The 16232-nt window shown below is 37.4% G+C and overlaps 1 protein-coding gene across 1 annotated transcript in view; it reads right to left on the bottom strand.

Annotated features, from left to right (window-relative positions):
* Positions 1-913: 913 nt before the first annotated feature.
* OTOL1 (otolin 1) overlaps positions 914-16232 on the bottom strand; it is a 63374-nt gene continuing 48055 nt past the window's right edge. Inside the window, exons 2-5 of the mRNA XM_055110636.1 lie at positions 9862-10233; positions 7777-7866; positions 4652-4714; positions 914-3999 (exon numbers count right to left, since the gene is read on the bottom strand). Coding sequence (XP_054966611.1) covers positions 3092-3999; positions 4652-4714; positions 7777-7866; positions 9862-10225 — 1425 coding nt within the window. The 5' untranslated portion in view covers positions 10226-10233 and the 3' untranslated portion in view covers positions 914-3091. The remainder of the gene's footprint in view (positions 4000-4651; positions 4715-7776; positions 7867-9861; positions 10234-16232) is intronic.

The raw sequence follows: 16232 nt of genomic DNA, 5'->3' as shown, positions 1-16232 counted from the left end.
AGAAGGATAGAAGATATTTTAAATAAACATTTGTTAGCTTCATTTTTAAGCTTTAAATATTTCAACATGTGGTATGTTGAGATTTATTTGCATTAGGGCCTTGGATCTCTTATATGTAAGAGAGTTACATTTATTGCAATACTTGGCTATAGTTTGACCCAGGGTTGTGGCAGTGAAGAGGCACTATTCCTCACACTCTGTACACATTCTGAAGGAAGCACCAAAAGGATTATCTGACGGATTAAATTTAAGTATAAAAGAGAAAAATCAAGTGACACAAGGTTTTAGCCTGAGAAGCTGGATAGAACTTGTCACTATGTGAGTTAAGGTAGGATGTGGGAGGAGCAACTTGATTTTGTCATGTTAAGCTTGGGATGTACATTTCACTCAAGCAGTTTAGTACTCAGGGCTGGCAGTCAGGTGTGTATATTTGGTAATCATCAGGGTAGGAATAAGCTAGGGGTTGTGTTCAAATCCTTGGGATGGGATTTTAATTTTCTATTTTTTTTTCTGCTTTCCTTGATTTTTCTCCTTTTGACAAGATGGGAGACATGATGTTGTTGAAAGATGGTGATAGTCGGTTGTCCAATTCTCCACCTTCATAGCAGAAAATGGAGTGAAGAACCTAGAACCTCCCTCCAAAGCCACTACCAGAGAATAGCAACTTCCTTGGTTTGGATGCCCCGGAGAGAACTCATAATCAACTACTACTCCTGGATCCTAACCCTGAGCTCGTAACTCCAGACTTCCTATGAAATGTCAGCCACAAACACTGGTGTAAGATGCTGACAGATACCCCAAATCTTACACATGAATTGTTGTACCCCTACGGGTGCTCTGCCTGGTTCTCTTTTGTATCAAATCCTGTGGCGTGGTTTTTTTCTTCTATCTTCTGGGCTGCTTGTCTCTCAGCCTCCCCAGATTGTTCCAATCCACATCCACTCATAGAGATGACATAAAGGAAAAAAAATAAACATAAGAACATAGGAATAAGAGACAAAACTCTAAGTTCCTGAATTTCTTTATTATTCAATTCTAATTGGAAAAAGAAAAATTTTTAAGTGTAAGCATCACTTTTTAAATCACTTGCAAATTATCTTATTCTCCCTCTGACAAATAACAAGCACAGCTACAACTAAAGCAATATTACATTCTCAACAGGGAAGAACTGCTGAAGAAAGGGAGAAACATCAGGAGTTAACTTTACCCCACTTGGATCCTTACATGAGAAACAAATGCAACATTTCCAAAATGGATATACTACAGAATGCTCTTTCACAGTATGTTACTTGATCAATTCTATACCCAAAATAAACATGATCATTGGATAAAATAAAATTAAACAAACTTATTTTCTGCGGGAACATCCGAGACTACACTAATGTGCTTTATAGATCTGCAACAGGAAGACAGAATATAGTACTTCCAATATTTGTTTGAGGCAGAACCCACTTTTTTCCAGTAGTTCATAATACCAACTTCCAGAAATGGTATTCCTCTGAACACAGTTTGAGAAACACATGTATATAAACATCGTTCACTTTTGAGGCTCTCACTCATATATAAATATATACATATGTGTGTATATATATGTGTGTATATACATATGTATATGTGTGTGCATATACATACGTGTGTATATATATGTGTGTATATACATATGTGTGTGTACATATATATATATATATGAGTGACAGCCTCAAAAGTGAATGGTGTTTGCCAAAGTAGGCAGTGCAACAAAGTAGGCAGAGCAGACCAGAAAGTTTTCTATCACCCACTCCCTGTCTTGATGCACCAAGATTTCCAAATCTGCATAACTATACCTTCATAGAACCAAATTCAATTTGGATTCAATAAATTTTCTTTCTTAAAAGATGAAGCCAGCCAGGCGCAGTGGCTCACACCCATAATCCCAACACTTTGGGAGACCAAGGCAGGAGGATCACTTGAGCCCAGGAGTTTACGACCAGCCTGGGTAACATAGGGAGATTCCATCTATACAAAAATAAAGAATAAATAAATAAATTAGCCAAGCATGGTGACAAAGGCCTGTGTTCCCAAGTACTTGGGAGGCTAAGGTGGGAGGAACACTTGGGCATAGGAAGTTGAGGATGCAGTGAGCCAGAATCACTCCACTGCACTCCAGCTTGGGCTACAGAGCAAAATCCTGTCTCAAAACAACAACAACAACAACAACAACAAAAAATGAAACCACTGAATTATCAAATATTCACAATTATTATACATTTGCATTGCAAATGAACTCCCAAATCCCCACCTGCTCCAGCAATGTTATCTCTGAATAACTGGAATTAATTATTATAGAAATGATGATAATGATGCCAAAGAATTTATCCTAATTAAATGTTCTATCATGAAGAAAAGGCAAAAATTCAGATCAATAATGATTTCATTTTATTCTTGATTCTTTTGGGGACATTCAGTTCTTCTAAGCACAATAATTTGATGAAAGATTTCATCTTCACTATGATCATCAACTTTTTCTTACATTTTACCCAACACACAAGTCCATATAATACAAGTTTTCTAAGCAAACCTTTACACATTGATAAATTTTAAATATCCTTTAGCTAGTCTTTGCCACCCTTTCTGTGTCGTCTCCATGAATTAAACTAACATGAGAATAGTTCCATTTTGTCAGAAGGCAACCCACCCAAGAGAGTCAAAAACTTGCTGTCATACTCTGCAATTCACACAGAAGGAAGTGACACACATTGATCTGAGATACAGAAGATATTTAGCAAGAATATATTTATTAATTATAAATCCCATTCATACTTTGTATACAAATATTAATTATTATGCTTAAATGGAATGACTAATGCTAATATTATAATGCTAAATTTTAAAGGCTAGCTACAAAGTTAATAGACATATGCTCTGAAATACATATAAATATTTTTAAAGGAGGTGCCTTAAAATAGGAATAATAATTGACTAGGTGACTTTTTTTAATTTTTCTGTATTATTTTTATAATCTTGAAAAAATGGAAGTTATTTTTTAATAGCACTACTCTGTGTTAACTGACTTATTCCACTGAATCTAAACTACAGGATTCAGGACACAAATTTATGGTGAAATTCCAGAAGTTTCCTCTGGGTACAAAAGGAACCCAGTAAAAATGCTGTCATCCTCAGCACTGACATACACCCCATTCCAATCTTTTGACACCTCAAGCCAGACTTGGTCTCCTGCACTTAATTTCAAGATGACGAGGAGAGAGGCCTGGTCTATTTCCTGACCATAGAGAGTTTCTCTGGACTTGAACTGCTTCTTATTCTGGGCCACCAGACTGATTCGAGCAGGTCGCCCCCTCACCGTAATATGGTAGGAAAAAACATATGTCCCAGGAATAGAGCAGTTAAACTTCCCAGTGACAGGACTGTAATTCCCTTGGTCATTATAGAGAATCTTTTCAAATTTGATGGGGATGTTAGGAGGAGGAAATGGCTTTGACAAACCAGCGCTGAAAGCCGACCGGGGCACTCTAGCCAACTCACCCTTGGAGCCTTTAAAGCCCCGAGAGCCCTTCTTCCCAGTGGGGCCTCGGACCCCTTTGTTGCCAATGTCACCCTTTGGCCCAGTAGGTCCCGGGAGACCAGGAGGACCTAACTCTCCTTTTTCTCCTTTAATCCCTGGATCACCTTTGGCCCCAGGCAGACCATTACGGCCGCTTTTGCCTTCCATTCCACCGTCTCCTTTGCTACCTTTTTCCCCTTTCATACCCCCCTCACCTTTCTGTCCTTTTCCTCCCCTCTCCCCAGAATCTCCACAGCAGCCCTTATCCCCCATCTCCCCCTTCTCCCCCTTCTCTCCCTCGGCGCCAGGCCCTCCGTGCAGGCCCGGTGAGCCCATAGCCCCTTGGTCTCCTTTTTCTCCTTTGGTACAATTCCCACATGTGTCTCCCTTGGAGCCTTTTTGTCCTTTCACTCCTCCCAAACCAATGTTTCCTTTATCTCCCTTAGGGCCAGGTTCACCTGAAATGGAAAATTAAAATAATGTTTAAGGATCACATAGGCCATAAACAGCATGCTATTACCACAGAGCTCAAAAAAGTAGAAACAAACCTACTAATTAGGAAACCTGATTCTTGCCTCAGTAAAAACTGTGCTTAGGAGGCTCTGACAATGAATAATTTATATTATGCCTTGCTCTTAGAAGGGGAATAGTTAATGTTTCCAAGAAACATTGGCTTATATTCAGATGCCATATATCTAATTCTTTTTGTTTTTTTACTTTTAAGATAATAAAGAATATTAGGACTGTAGTTGTTCGTTGTATTCCATTACCCTTTGCATTTTGGCCTAACCCAGGTATTCCCCTAAATCCCCATATTGTCCATTCAAGCCTAAATTATTATTGGCAAGGAAACTGAGACCCAGAACGAGTCAGGGTTTTTTATTTTCCATTGACAGCTAGAGAGAGAAGCAGAGCACAGATACTATTACCTGGTCTCCAAATTCCTAGACTGGTTCTCCTTCACTGAGTCAGTACACTGAATTATTAGAAGAATAACAGTAATTTGTATTTTCAGCTTACCTTTCTGATAATTTTAAATACAAGCAGGAAGAGAATGAAGGGCTATACTGCGCACCTGACTGTACACAGTAGATACATTTCATGCTCTACCTTGTGCTCCCGGTTTTCCTGGGTATCCTGGAACTCCTTGGTCCCCACGTTCTCCTTTGAGTCCTAAGATGATACCAAGATTAACTTTTTACCAACTACATCATTTATGATATATTTAATATTCCTCTCACAACCATGTCACATTCTAGTGTTTTCTTTAACCAAAATGGGCTAAAGTTAAATCGTGTGGAAAAAGAATGTACGCCAGGCACGGCGGCTCACTCCTATAATCCCAACACTGTGGGAGGCCGAGGCGGGTGGATCACCTGAGGTCAGGAGTTCCAGGCCAGCCTGGCCAACATGGTGAAACCCCATCTCTACAAAAAATACAAAAAATTAGCCGGGTTTGGTGGTGCACACCTGTAGTCCCGGCTACTTGGGAGGCTGAGGCACAAGAATTGCTTGAACTCAGGAGGTGGAGATTGCAGTAAGCTGAGATCACACCGCTGCACTTTAGCCTGGGTGACAGAGTGAGACTTGGTCAAAAAAAAATGTATTGAGGGTCATTAGGAATAATTAATTTCAACTGGTAAACTATTTTAGCGATCTGGAGGCAGTGATCCCTTCAAACAGAACTCATCTTTGCCCTCAGCATTTCCATGGCCCTTCAAACCTCTCATAAAATTCATGACATTCTGCTTGTATTATATATGTATGTATTCATGTTTTTCACAATATGAATTTTGAATAAAGTTAAAATGCCTTCTTTATATGGCCACAACACCTGAGAAATAATGCCATGTTCCCTACAAGTTTAAACACAGTGCACAACATCCTGTAGTTGGCTAAAACCAATGATAAGAAAAAAAAGTCCAGGAAAAAAAACTGTTCTTTATATAGAGTATCTATGTAAGTATAGAACTGTAGGAATTCATAGTTGAAAAAAATGAAAACATCTGGATTTTCAGATATTTGTCATATTACCATAAAATATATTTTTATATTGGGCCTGACTAACAGCCCATACTATTATAGTTCAGTCACACTGAATTGATTTCAACTATAAATTACCATAACAATAATAATGGTATTAATAATATCTCACTCTTATTACACATTTACTTTGCACAGATACTGTTCAAAGCTCTTACCTTTTTTTTTACTTAATCCAGCCTTTTTATTTAATATAATTTTTACTTGACATTAACACAGCCTCTTCTATAGCACACAGGTTCATATAACAGAACACATTTAATCAGTTGGAAAATTTTAAATTCACAAAAGTTTATAGCACCTGCCCTTCAAGAAAAGTAGGGAAGATATTTTTGTCATCATTTTATCAACAAAAGAAGCTGAGATATGAAAAAATTTAAAGCACTGGACACAGTCAAATACAACTACATATAACATTGGTTGGCATCAATTTGCTACCTATATTGTTTATGATATAACTAACATCTTTTGTTTTATTTTTGTGACGGAAAAAATAAATCCTAAGCCAAATTAAAAGTGGTGAGAATCGACTCCCTCCAGTTTCACAAGACCAACTAGAGAAATCCCACCATAGGTCATTTAGCAGAGTTTTCTAAGTTGCTAGCTACCCCAACACCACTCCGCATGAAATGCAAAATTTGGAAATTAAACCATAGGCCATCAGGAAAATAACTGGACGCATTTTGAGAAACCCAGCCCTAAATGGAAGGGAAGAGCCGATTGTATTCCTAGCCTTTGCCAATACTCAAATACCAACCTTCACCACACAGAGTTATACTGCTTCTTGAATTCCTTGAAAGAGTTTAATTGCTTCCCCTAATTTACTCAACCAGGTAATGATTAACTAGAATTGAATCATTCAACTCATTTTTTTTTCTAACTTTCTATCTTAACCAAGAGTCCAAGCTAAGTCTGGAAGTGAAAGGAAAGTAGAGTTGCTACTTTATAAAGAATGGCTGAATGAATTTCTACTTTTGATCCTTCATCAAAGTGTATTCTTAAGAACCTTATTTTATTACACTTCCCTATTTTTTTCTTCTATTTCCAGAAGTCTAGCTTCCAAAATGTATGAATCACTGGGGAGGTTCAACACTCATCTTTATTTCACAAGGTTTTCTGCTAACATAATTCAGGCACAAAAGGATTAAATGTTTCCAAGAATGAAAATCACATAACTGACAAGTGTGAAGTAGCTCTCTCTTCCTTTAGCATTTTTTTGAGTAATTACTTCACTGAATGTTCTACCAGAAATGAGTTAGGCAGTTCCTGAGCCATGTGGAGGGTGATATATAGATGGTATTAGGCCTTTTGACATGTGACACTGAGGCTAAAACATTTAACTTGATGGATAGATGGTATTTCTACAGGCTACTGGTATTCACTGAGGAATTTCTAAATATCCTAGTGAATCTGTAGCCTTCCTTCAGTACCTTTAAGCACTTACAGAACCAGGGATTTCCTGGGGCAGAAAGCCTTCTTTACTGATACACCTATGGAATTACAGAATTTCTGAGCTTGAAAAGAGCTATAAAGGCACTCATAACTACAAATCTTCTTTGATAGTAAACAAGACATAAATAAATATCTAGTTCATTTCCTTCAATTTCCAGGTGAAAGAAAATGACTTGCCCAATGTCATTATTACAAGCTTGATTACTTCTGTTTTAATTAAGTTGTCTTCCCACCACTGACACTGCCTCTGATTTCAGAGTGAGCCAAGGGATATATTAAATTCTTCTTAGCAGGCATACTATCCACCTAAACTGAATATTCAGAGAATTGCCTGCTCTAGTTAGTTCCATCTAATACAAAATTATTTGCATCCAAAGGAAGTAGGCTAACATGAGCATGTACAGGAAGGGTATTTCTGGGTATTTCTATACCCTTCCCCAGAGACTATACTCTGTTGCTGCTAGTCACTAGGTCACCCAGGTGACCAATGAGAGATGGAAAAGCTGTGTGACAATCTGTGTGCCTTCATGCAGGTGTGCAATGTTCCCAGGTAAGTTTAAAATTTCTCAATTGGCTGTTTATAAAGTTAACATATTTATATCAAATATAATGTGCTTTATCAAGTATTTACATTTTTAAAATTGACTCATCTGCAAGAGTCTAGTCTTTAAGTAGCAAATTGCTCTCCTGAAAAATGATGCAGAATGTCCCTTGAGTTTTGACATGAATGAATTACCTACCTTTCTCTCCTTTGTAGCCTCTAGGGCCTTGGGGCCCAACAACTCCTGGTGGCCCTGGGATCCCCAAATTTCCAGCCTCTCCTTTAGGACCTAGAAATGGGATTTTAAATAGATCAGAATATAAAATTTCTCTTTTGAAGTTCATTAGTTCAGGAAAGAAAAAAAGCATTTTACTGCAATCAATAAGTATCAATGACCTAATGATAAAATCTGAGTGAGAATAAACCACACAGAGTCCTAAGGGCAATATTTTTGTCTGATTTGCAATTTTGTACTACCTGAATAGATAAATTGAGACCATTAGTACTTGTCACTGTATTCATGGCAGTGATCAAATGATTCAGGGAAGCAGCAAACAAACAAGAACAAAATGATAATCTGACACTTAACCTCATATGGACCACACTTTCACATTGGAAGTAAAAACAACACCTAGCACCTTTGGATTTCCCTTTTATTCACTTACTCATTCATTCATTAACTATTTCTGAGGCATCCTATACACCAAGCACCCTGCAAGATGTTAGGAATGCAGCCATCAACATTCCAGCAGTCCCTACTCTCATGAAGCTGAGAGTCTATGAAAGATAAACATTGAACAAATAGCCACACAAATATGTAGAAATTGTCACATTGTAGTAAATGATATAAAGAAAAATACGAAGGTCTTATTGAGGACTTAACTGATGAGATCAGAGGCTTCCTTGAGAAAATGGTATTAAGCTAAGACCCAAAGAATAGATTAAGATTTCCCAAAGCAGAGTAGCTTCCCTAAGTAGGACCAAGATAGTCTCAGCATTCTAAGCTCTCAAGCACTATGCTCTGTGGCAGAACCAGTCAGACTAAGACATATGAGCTCCCCAGGCAGGGTAATAACTTGGCACACCTTGGAATTATTTGTCATATATATTTAGAGGAGAGAATGAACCCTGAGAACAGCACAGCTAAATCCACCACTGGGTAAAACAAAAGCCCTGATGTTACAGAACTCACAGCCTTAGCAAATAGTTTAGCAATCAGCTGTGTCTACTTGACCATGCCCTTGGGATTTTCACCGCCAAGCAGCTTACCAGCCAGATAGGATACTAAGACTTCTGATAAATATAATTTTCTCAGTCTCATTAAATTTTCAGTAATGTTTTAGCAATCCTGACATCTTGGTACCCAAGCTATGGCCCATCTCCTTTACTTCTTAATGTAGCTCTGCATAAATACTAACTGCATTTCCCAAAAGGTCCCTACAATGGGATGAAATGAATGAAAAGCTTGGTGAAGATGTATAATTGCTTAGTTTATAACATTAAATTCCTCAGGCAATGGTGAATTTTAAGTTGACATTCTGATCTTAACTTTACCTTGAATTCTCTTCTAGATGACATGTAAAAGCTGAAATGTATTAGAATAAAGCCAAGAGTATATTCATTATGTATATATTATAGACATCTGAAATCTTGAAATACATAACCATGGTGTTCAATGGAGAAAATCATTGGGCAATGACACAGTATTGCCTCAGAAATTCAATGAGAAGCAAATTGAATCCTAAGCTTTATTCTCCACCTCAGAGCCATTCCATTTCTAATCCTAACTACAAATAGCACTCAGAAAATCCATCAGTCAGCACACATTCTTGCAAGGCAACAGAAGTTTCATTTACCCCTTTTAAATCAGCCACTAATTTAAAAAATTGTACTGGTAATAAACCTGTGCATCTTGAAGAACCACAGCACCATGCTGGGGTTGGTAATTCCTGACTTTGCTCTCACCAGCACTGTCCAGTAGAATTGTCTACAATGATGGAAATGCTATCTGTGCTGCCCAATACAGTGGCTGTTGAGCACTTGAACTGTGGCTAATGTGACTGATGAACTGAATTTTTTACCTTATTCAATTTTAATTTTAATATTTATTAATTACCACATTGGGCAACACAGCACCCATTTGCATTTGTAACAATGTGACACCTAGACCTGTTACCATTTGTATAACAACGTAGAAACTCCTGGGGCAATTTCACCCCACAACCTACCTCTCAACTGTACCAATGTACTAGTGAGAAACATGACTTCTTATATTTTCTAATACCTGGCTGTCCAGTCTCTCCAGGTTCTCCTTTCTGCCCGGGTACAGGTGAACAACAATCACAACAATTCAAAAAGAAATCAGCTGGGTCAAGAGTGAAGTTTTCAAAGGGAGAGAGAGTGGCAGTGCCAAAGACAGAATCCAAGGCCGAGAGTTTGGTAATTGGTTCTGCCATTTCAGCCATTTCTGTGAAGAGGGTTTCTTCTTCTTCTGGAGGTGGGCCACTGGATGGCTTTAGACCCTTTGGCATCTCTCTTTCCTCAGATTTCTTCGTAAATTTGGTATGTGGTGTGGTCTTTGCTATTGTGTTCATACCAGCAATAGCCAAAATAATTAAAATAGCACAAAGCCAAGAAAACATCCACATATTTGAAGCTGGAAGAAAGATATAATAGGAAAATATATACATATTATGTGAGGTCCAAATGAAAAGACTAAGTCATATAAACATATACTCATATAAAAGAAATATATATGTATATGAATCATAAGAATGAATGATATGCATAATATAGAATGATACATTTTCAATATATTTTACATGTAAATGTGTACTTGAATCACTACAGAATATTTTATGTACTTATTTATTATAAAGAACACTTTACTTCCATTCATCTTTCTGGTTATTTTCTTAGTATTATATATTGTTCCCAACCATTCAAACTATCTGGCCAAATAGCAAACATGATCTATAATAAATACAACATGACTCAATAGCTCATATACCCTGTGGAAGATAAATGTGTATAATTTCCTGACTGATTTCACTCAGATTTATAGAAATCAAATACACTTGTATTAGAGTGAGATGAAAAATATTGAACTGAGTAGTTTATTCCAGCAAACTCAATTATTTCAAGAAAAAATATGGTGAAATAGTCCTTAAATCTACTAAGGATAATGGTCCTGTTGTGAGAGCAATTTTTTAAAATCTATTTTAATAAGTGAAGAGAGATACAATTAAAAATAATAAATTTGAATATATGCTACATTCTTAGATTCTTCACATGGCATTTAACTCTCCACCTCTTTGCTTTGTAATTTGGGGAGTTTTTCTAGAAATTCATGTTTATTCTTGTATTAGTTTAATGTGGCAAAATGTGGTTATTCTTAAAAGAGCTTTGGCAATGTCCAAAGTGATATGATGTAAGGTTTCTAATGAGGTGAAATTTTGATAGTTCAGAGTATTCCATTCCAAATCAACTCCCAGTGGTCTAAGGGGTGCTAACAGATAGCCAGGGTTATAAATCCACATTTCTTGATAGGAGAAGGCAGCCATAATTAAGATAAATAGTAAGAGAGTAAATGGAATGGAAACAAAGAGATTAAAAAGGTCTACTGTTTATACAGCCCCTACTCTGAGTAGATGCCGTACATTAATCAATCTAATCAGGTCTCACAACAGCTCTGCATTCCCCCTTGAGAACTGGAACATGACAATGATGCTCTCTCTCACCACTCCTATTCAACATAGTACTGAAAGTGCTAGCCAGAGCAATCAGACAAGAGAAAGAAATAAATGGCATTCAAATAGGAAAAGAAGAAGTCAATCTCTCTCTCTTTGCAGAAAATATTATTCTATACCTAGAAAACCCTAAAGACTGCCAAAATTCTCCTGGGACTGATAAATGATTTCAGCAAAGTTTCAGGAAAGAAGGTCAATGTACAAAAATCAGTAGAATTTCTGTACCCCAATAACATTCAAGCTGGGAGTCAAATCAAGATTGTAATTCCATTTACAATGGCCACGAAAAAAAATACCTAAGAGTACATCTAAGGAAGGAAGTAAGAGATCTGGAGAACTACAAGAAGAACTACAAAACACTGCTGAAAGAAGTCAGACATGACACAAATAAATGAAAAAACATTCCATGCTCATGGATTAGAAGAATCAATATTGTTAAAGTGGTCATACTGCCCAAAGCAATTGATAGATGCAACACTATTCCTTTCAATCTATCAATGTCACTTTTCACATGACTAGAAAAAACTACTCTAAAATTCATGTGGGTCCAGGAAAAGAGCCCTAATAGCCAAAGCAATCCTAAGCAAAAAGAACAAAGCCAAAGGCATCACATTACCTGATTTCAAACTATACTGTAAGGCCACGATAACCAAAACAGCAAGGTACTGGTACAAAAACAGACACATAGACCAGTGGAACAGGATAGAGTATCCAGAAATAAAGCCACACAACTATGACCATCTGATCTTTGATAAAGTCAACAAAAATAAGCGATGCAGAAAGGACTCCCTATTCAGTAAATTGTCCTGTGATAGCTGGCTAGCCATATGAAGAAGAATGAAACTGGACCCCTACCTTTCACTCTATGCAAAAATTAACTCAAGATGGATTACAGATTTAAATGTAAGACCTCAAACTATAAGAATCCAAGAAAAAAAAAAGCCTAGAAAATACCATTCTGGACATCAGCCTTGGCAAAAAAAAATTATGACTAAGCCCTCAAAAGCAATTGCAACAAAAAGAAAAATTGACAAGTGGGACCTAATTAAACCAAGGAGCTTCAGCAGAGCAAAAGAAACAATCAATAGAGTAAAGAGACAACCTACCGAATGGAAAAAAATATTCTCAAATTATCATCTGAAAAGATCTAATAGTCAATCTATAAGGAACTTAAACAGTTCAACAAGCAAAAAAACAAATTATCACGTTAAAAAATGGGCACATGACATTAGCTGACACTTCTCAAAAGAAGACACGCAAGCTGCCAACAAACATGAAAAAATGCTCAGCATCACTAATCAAAAGAAAAATGCAAATCAAAATCACAATGAGATACCATCTCACACTAGTCAAAATGACTACTATTAAAAAGTCAAAAACTAACAGATTTCAGTGAAGATGAGAAGAAAAGGGAATGCTTGTACACGGTTGATGGGAGTGTAAATTAATTCAACTACTATGGAAAGCAGTTTGAAGATTCCTCAAGGAACTTAAGACAGAATTACTATTTGACCCAGCAATCCTATTACTGGATATATATCCAAAAGAAAACAAATTTTTCTCCCAAAAAGACACATGCACTAGCATGTTCATTGCACCATTTTTTGCAATAACAAAGACATGAAATCAATCTAGGTACCTATCAACAGTGGACTGGATGAAGAAAATGTGGTACATATACACCATGGAATACTATGCAGCCATAAAAAAGAAGGGGATCATGTACTTTGAAGCAACATAGATGCAGCTAGAGGCCATTATCATAACCAAATTAATGCAAGAACAGACAACCAAATACCACACGTTCTCATAAGTGGAAGCTAAACATTGGGTAGTCATGGACATAAAGATGGCAACAATAAAAACTGAAGACTACTAGAGGGCATAGGGAGGGATGGAGGCAAGTTTTGAACAACTAACTATAGGGTACTATGCTCAGTACCTGAGGATGGGATCATTTGTACCTCAAACCTCAGCATCATACAACATACCCAGGTAACAAACCTGCACACATACCCCCTGAACCTGAAATAAAAGTTGGAAAAGATTCTTAACTTAAGGGGAAACAAAGCCAGCTCCAGCAGGTAGGTGACACTATTATTCACCTTCACAGATGAGGTAACAAGCACCAAGAGGTTACGTACCTTCCCCAGGGTCACATAACCTGTAAGTTATAGATCAAGTTCTCTTTAATTTCAGAGTCTAAACCCTTTTCCACAAATCATGTGGCATTTATAAAGATGAGATTAAAGAACAATAAATCCAAAGGTAATGAGATTAAAGAACAATAAAGCCAAAGGTAGCTCCATGGAACAGAGCTATGGATGAAACAAATATAAATCAGTGCAGATAAAAAAAGGAGAAAGATAGGATGCTTTGTTTCCAAAATCATATAAAAATAAAAAATGCTAACTTTCCTTTGAGTTGTCTTTGCTACCATGTTCATCCATTCAACCAATATTTAACAAGCCCTAAAATATTATATACGGTAACAACAAACATGAGGCATGGTCATTGTCCTCAGAGAGTTTATAGTCTAGTAATGAGAGATGAAACACAACAAAGGAAATGGAGGAAAATGTGAAAAGCAGCTGATCACATTGCATCTTCCCAAATATAGGCCCTTCTGTCCCCAAATGCAGATTCCCACACACACATATATACTCTTCATTCCACAAGAATGAGGACATCAAACACAGATACAATGCATCAGCCAGCTAAATCCAGTCCCAGCAAAAACTAGAACACAGAAATATTCTGTCTGGATATAAAATAATTAAACTTTCATTGCTTCACACAATTGCATTCAATAAAATATTCGTTTGTTCAACAAACATTTATTTGAGCATCTAAGAAGTCTATGTGGGGTCCCAGAATACAAGGAAAAGTAAAACCTGGCCCCATCCCTAAGGATCCTTTTTGCCGTAAACATTCAAAAATAACCAGGCCCACATATTTGGGCAAAAGAAAAATCAGAGATTTGGCAGAAGGCTCGAAGGGAAATATTGGTGGCTTTTAATTCTCTCACCATTTTAAGAAGAATTAGGGTTTGCAGAATGCTCAGTGTTAATACTCTAAGATATTTCTTACGTTCCTTAGACAATTGAGGTCATGTGAGAAAATAGCCTTTCTTTTTCCCGACTAAATGTATCTATGTTAGTCTTCCATACATACAAAGTATTTTTGACCCTGCAAAGACGTTATGACAGCATCTTGGTAAGCCAGTCCTGAGGGTTCAAGCAAGAGATAGCCAGTGGGACAGGGAGGAAAAGGGAGAGCATGGGAGACATTGTCCTAGTTATTTATAATCGTTATTCAATTACACCACACAGGAACCATGCAAGATAAGATTTACTATGCCCATATAATGGATTCTAAAACTGAGGCACAGAGAGATTAAGTAGCCTGCACAAAATCACATTATTAGCAAGTAGTGGGGCTGGGATTAAAATCTAGGTTTTGACCCCAAAGTCATCCCATGCACTTCCCACTGTGCCATGCTTCCTGGGGATTAATGAGTGATCAGAGATGTTGCAAAAGTGAACTGAGTTGGCCCCTTCATGAAGCTCAACTCTGGGTCTTTCAGTAGAAGAAAGTGACTTTCTGCAGAAAGGAAATGGGAACTTAATGAGAGCAATGAGAAAGGAGAGAGATGAGAAGTCTGCAGTAGAACTTATTGGTGTGAGGCAAACAAAGTTACAGACAGCATATCTGACAAGAGGTCAAAGAGTTACAGAAAGTAATGAACAGAGCTAATCAGTATGAGGAAGGTGTTCAGCCTCCCTATTGAAGGGCATGGATTGTCCTCATATATGTTTCCTTTGCATTGTGGTTTCCTGCTTCCCAATTTAAACACAGATGTTAAAGGATAATGTTGGCAGCACTTTGATTGTGATAAGGCTCCCCAAGAATTTGGAGATGAGGAAAACATGAAGTTCTTCGAAAGACAGTGGAACAGGAGTTGGTAGTAACTTGACTGATGATGCAAATACGTCATTTCTTGTAACCAGAATTTTTCATGATTGTGTAAAAACATAAAATTCCAGCCAAACAAAATTTCCACAATGAGTGAAGCAAGTAAGGGCCCCTGACCAAATTTTAAGTCGCTAAAACAATAAAACATAACTTAAATGCTAAGCCTAAAGTAGGCGTAAATCTTAACAGAAGGGCTAGAAGTAAAAATCAAAATAGGAGTTTGGGATCCTTAATTAGAGAACCTAAGTACAGGAAACCCTTTTACTTATCCTGAAGATTGCCTAGACTGCAAACATTTCCAGTGCAAAAAGTTAAGTCTCTTGTTTCTGTGTTCCCAAAGACTAGTATAATGTTTGGCAAATAATAGGTGTTCCATAGATGTTTTGCTGAACTGAAATGAAGTAAACGTAGTAGATTGCATTATTGTCCCCAATTTTTTATCCCTCCTTGTACTCACACCCTTTGCTAAATGGATTTTGCACTGCCACACACAAAAGAAATGGGTTCTTTACTCCAATCCCTTGACTCTGAGTTCAGCCATGTGACTTCAGACCATAGAATGAGGTAGAAGTGACAAGGTATTAGGTCTCAAGGGCTCTTGGGTGTTTCCACTTGCTCTCCTGCAGTTTTGCCATTGTCGTCAAAAGGATGTGAATTACTCAGCTTGCTGGTCACTGGAGGAGGAAGAGAAACACATAGAGTGGAGCTGTCCCAGATAAGCTGTCCTAGCCAAATATGACCTAGATCACAGTCCCCAACTGACCTGAAGACACATGAGTGACGCCAGGTAAGACCAGCTGAGGCCAATCAATATTAAACAACCCTCACCAATCCCACAGATATGTTCCAGTTATCTACTGTTGTGTTGCAAACTACTTCAAACTCGGTGGTCCAAAAACAACCATTTTATTCTAGCTAATAATTTTGTGGG

Source organism: Pan paniscus, chromosome 2, assembly GCF_029289425.2.
Source record: "Pan paniscus chromosome 2, NHGRI_mPanPan1-v2.0_pri, whole genome shotgun sequence".
NCBI lineage: Eukaryota > Metazoa > Chordata > Mammalia > Primates > Hominidae > Pan > Pan paniscus.
Note: the sequence above shows the minus strand (reverse complement) of the source record. Positions and strands in the feature narration are given on the sequence as shown.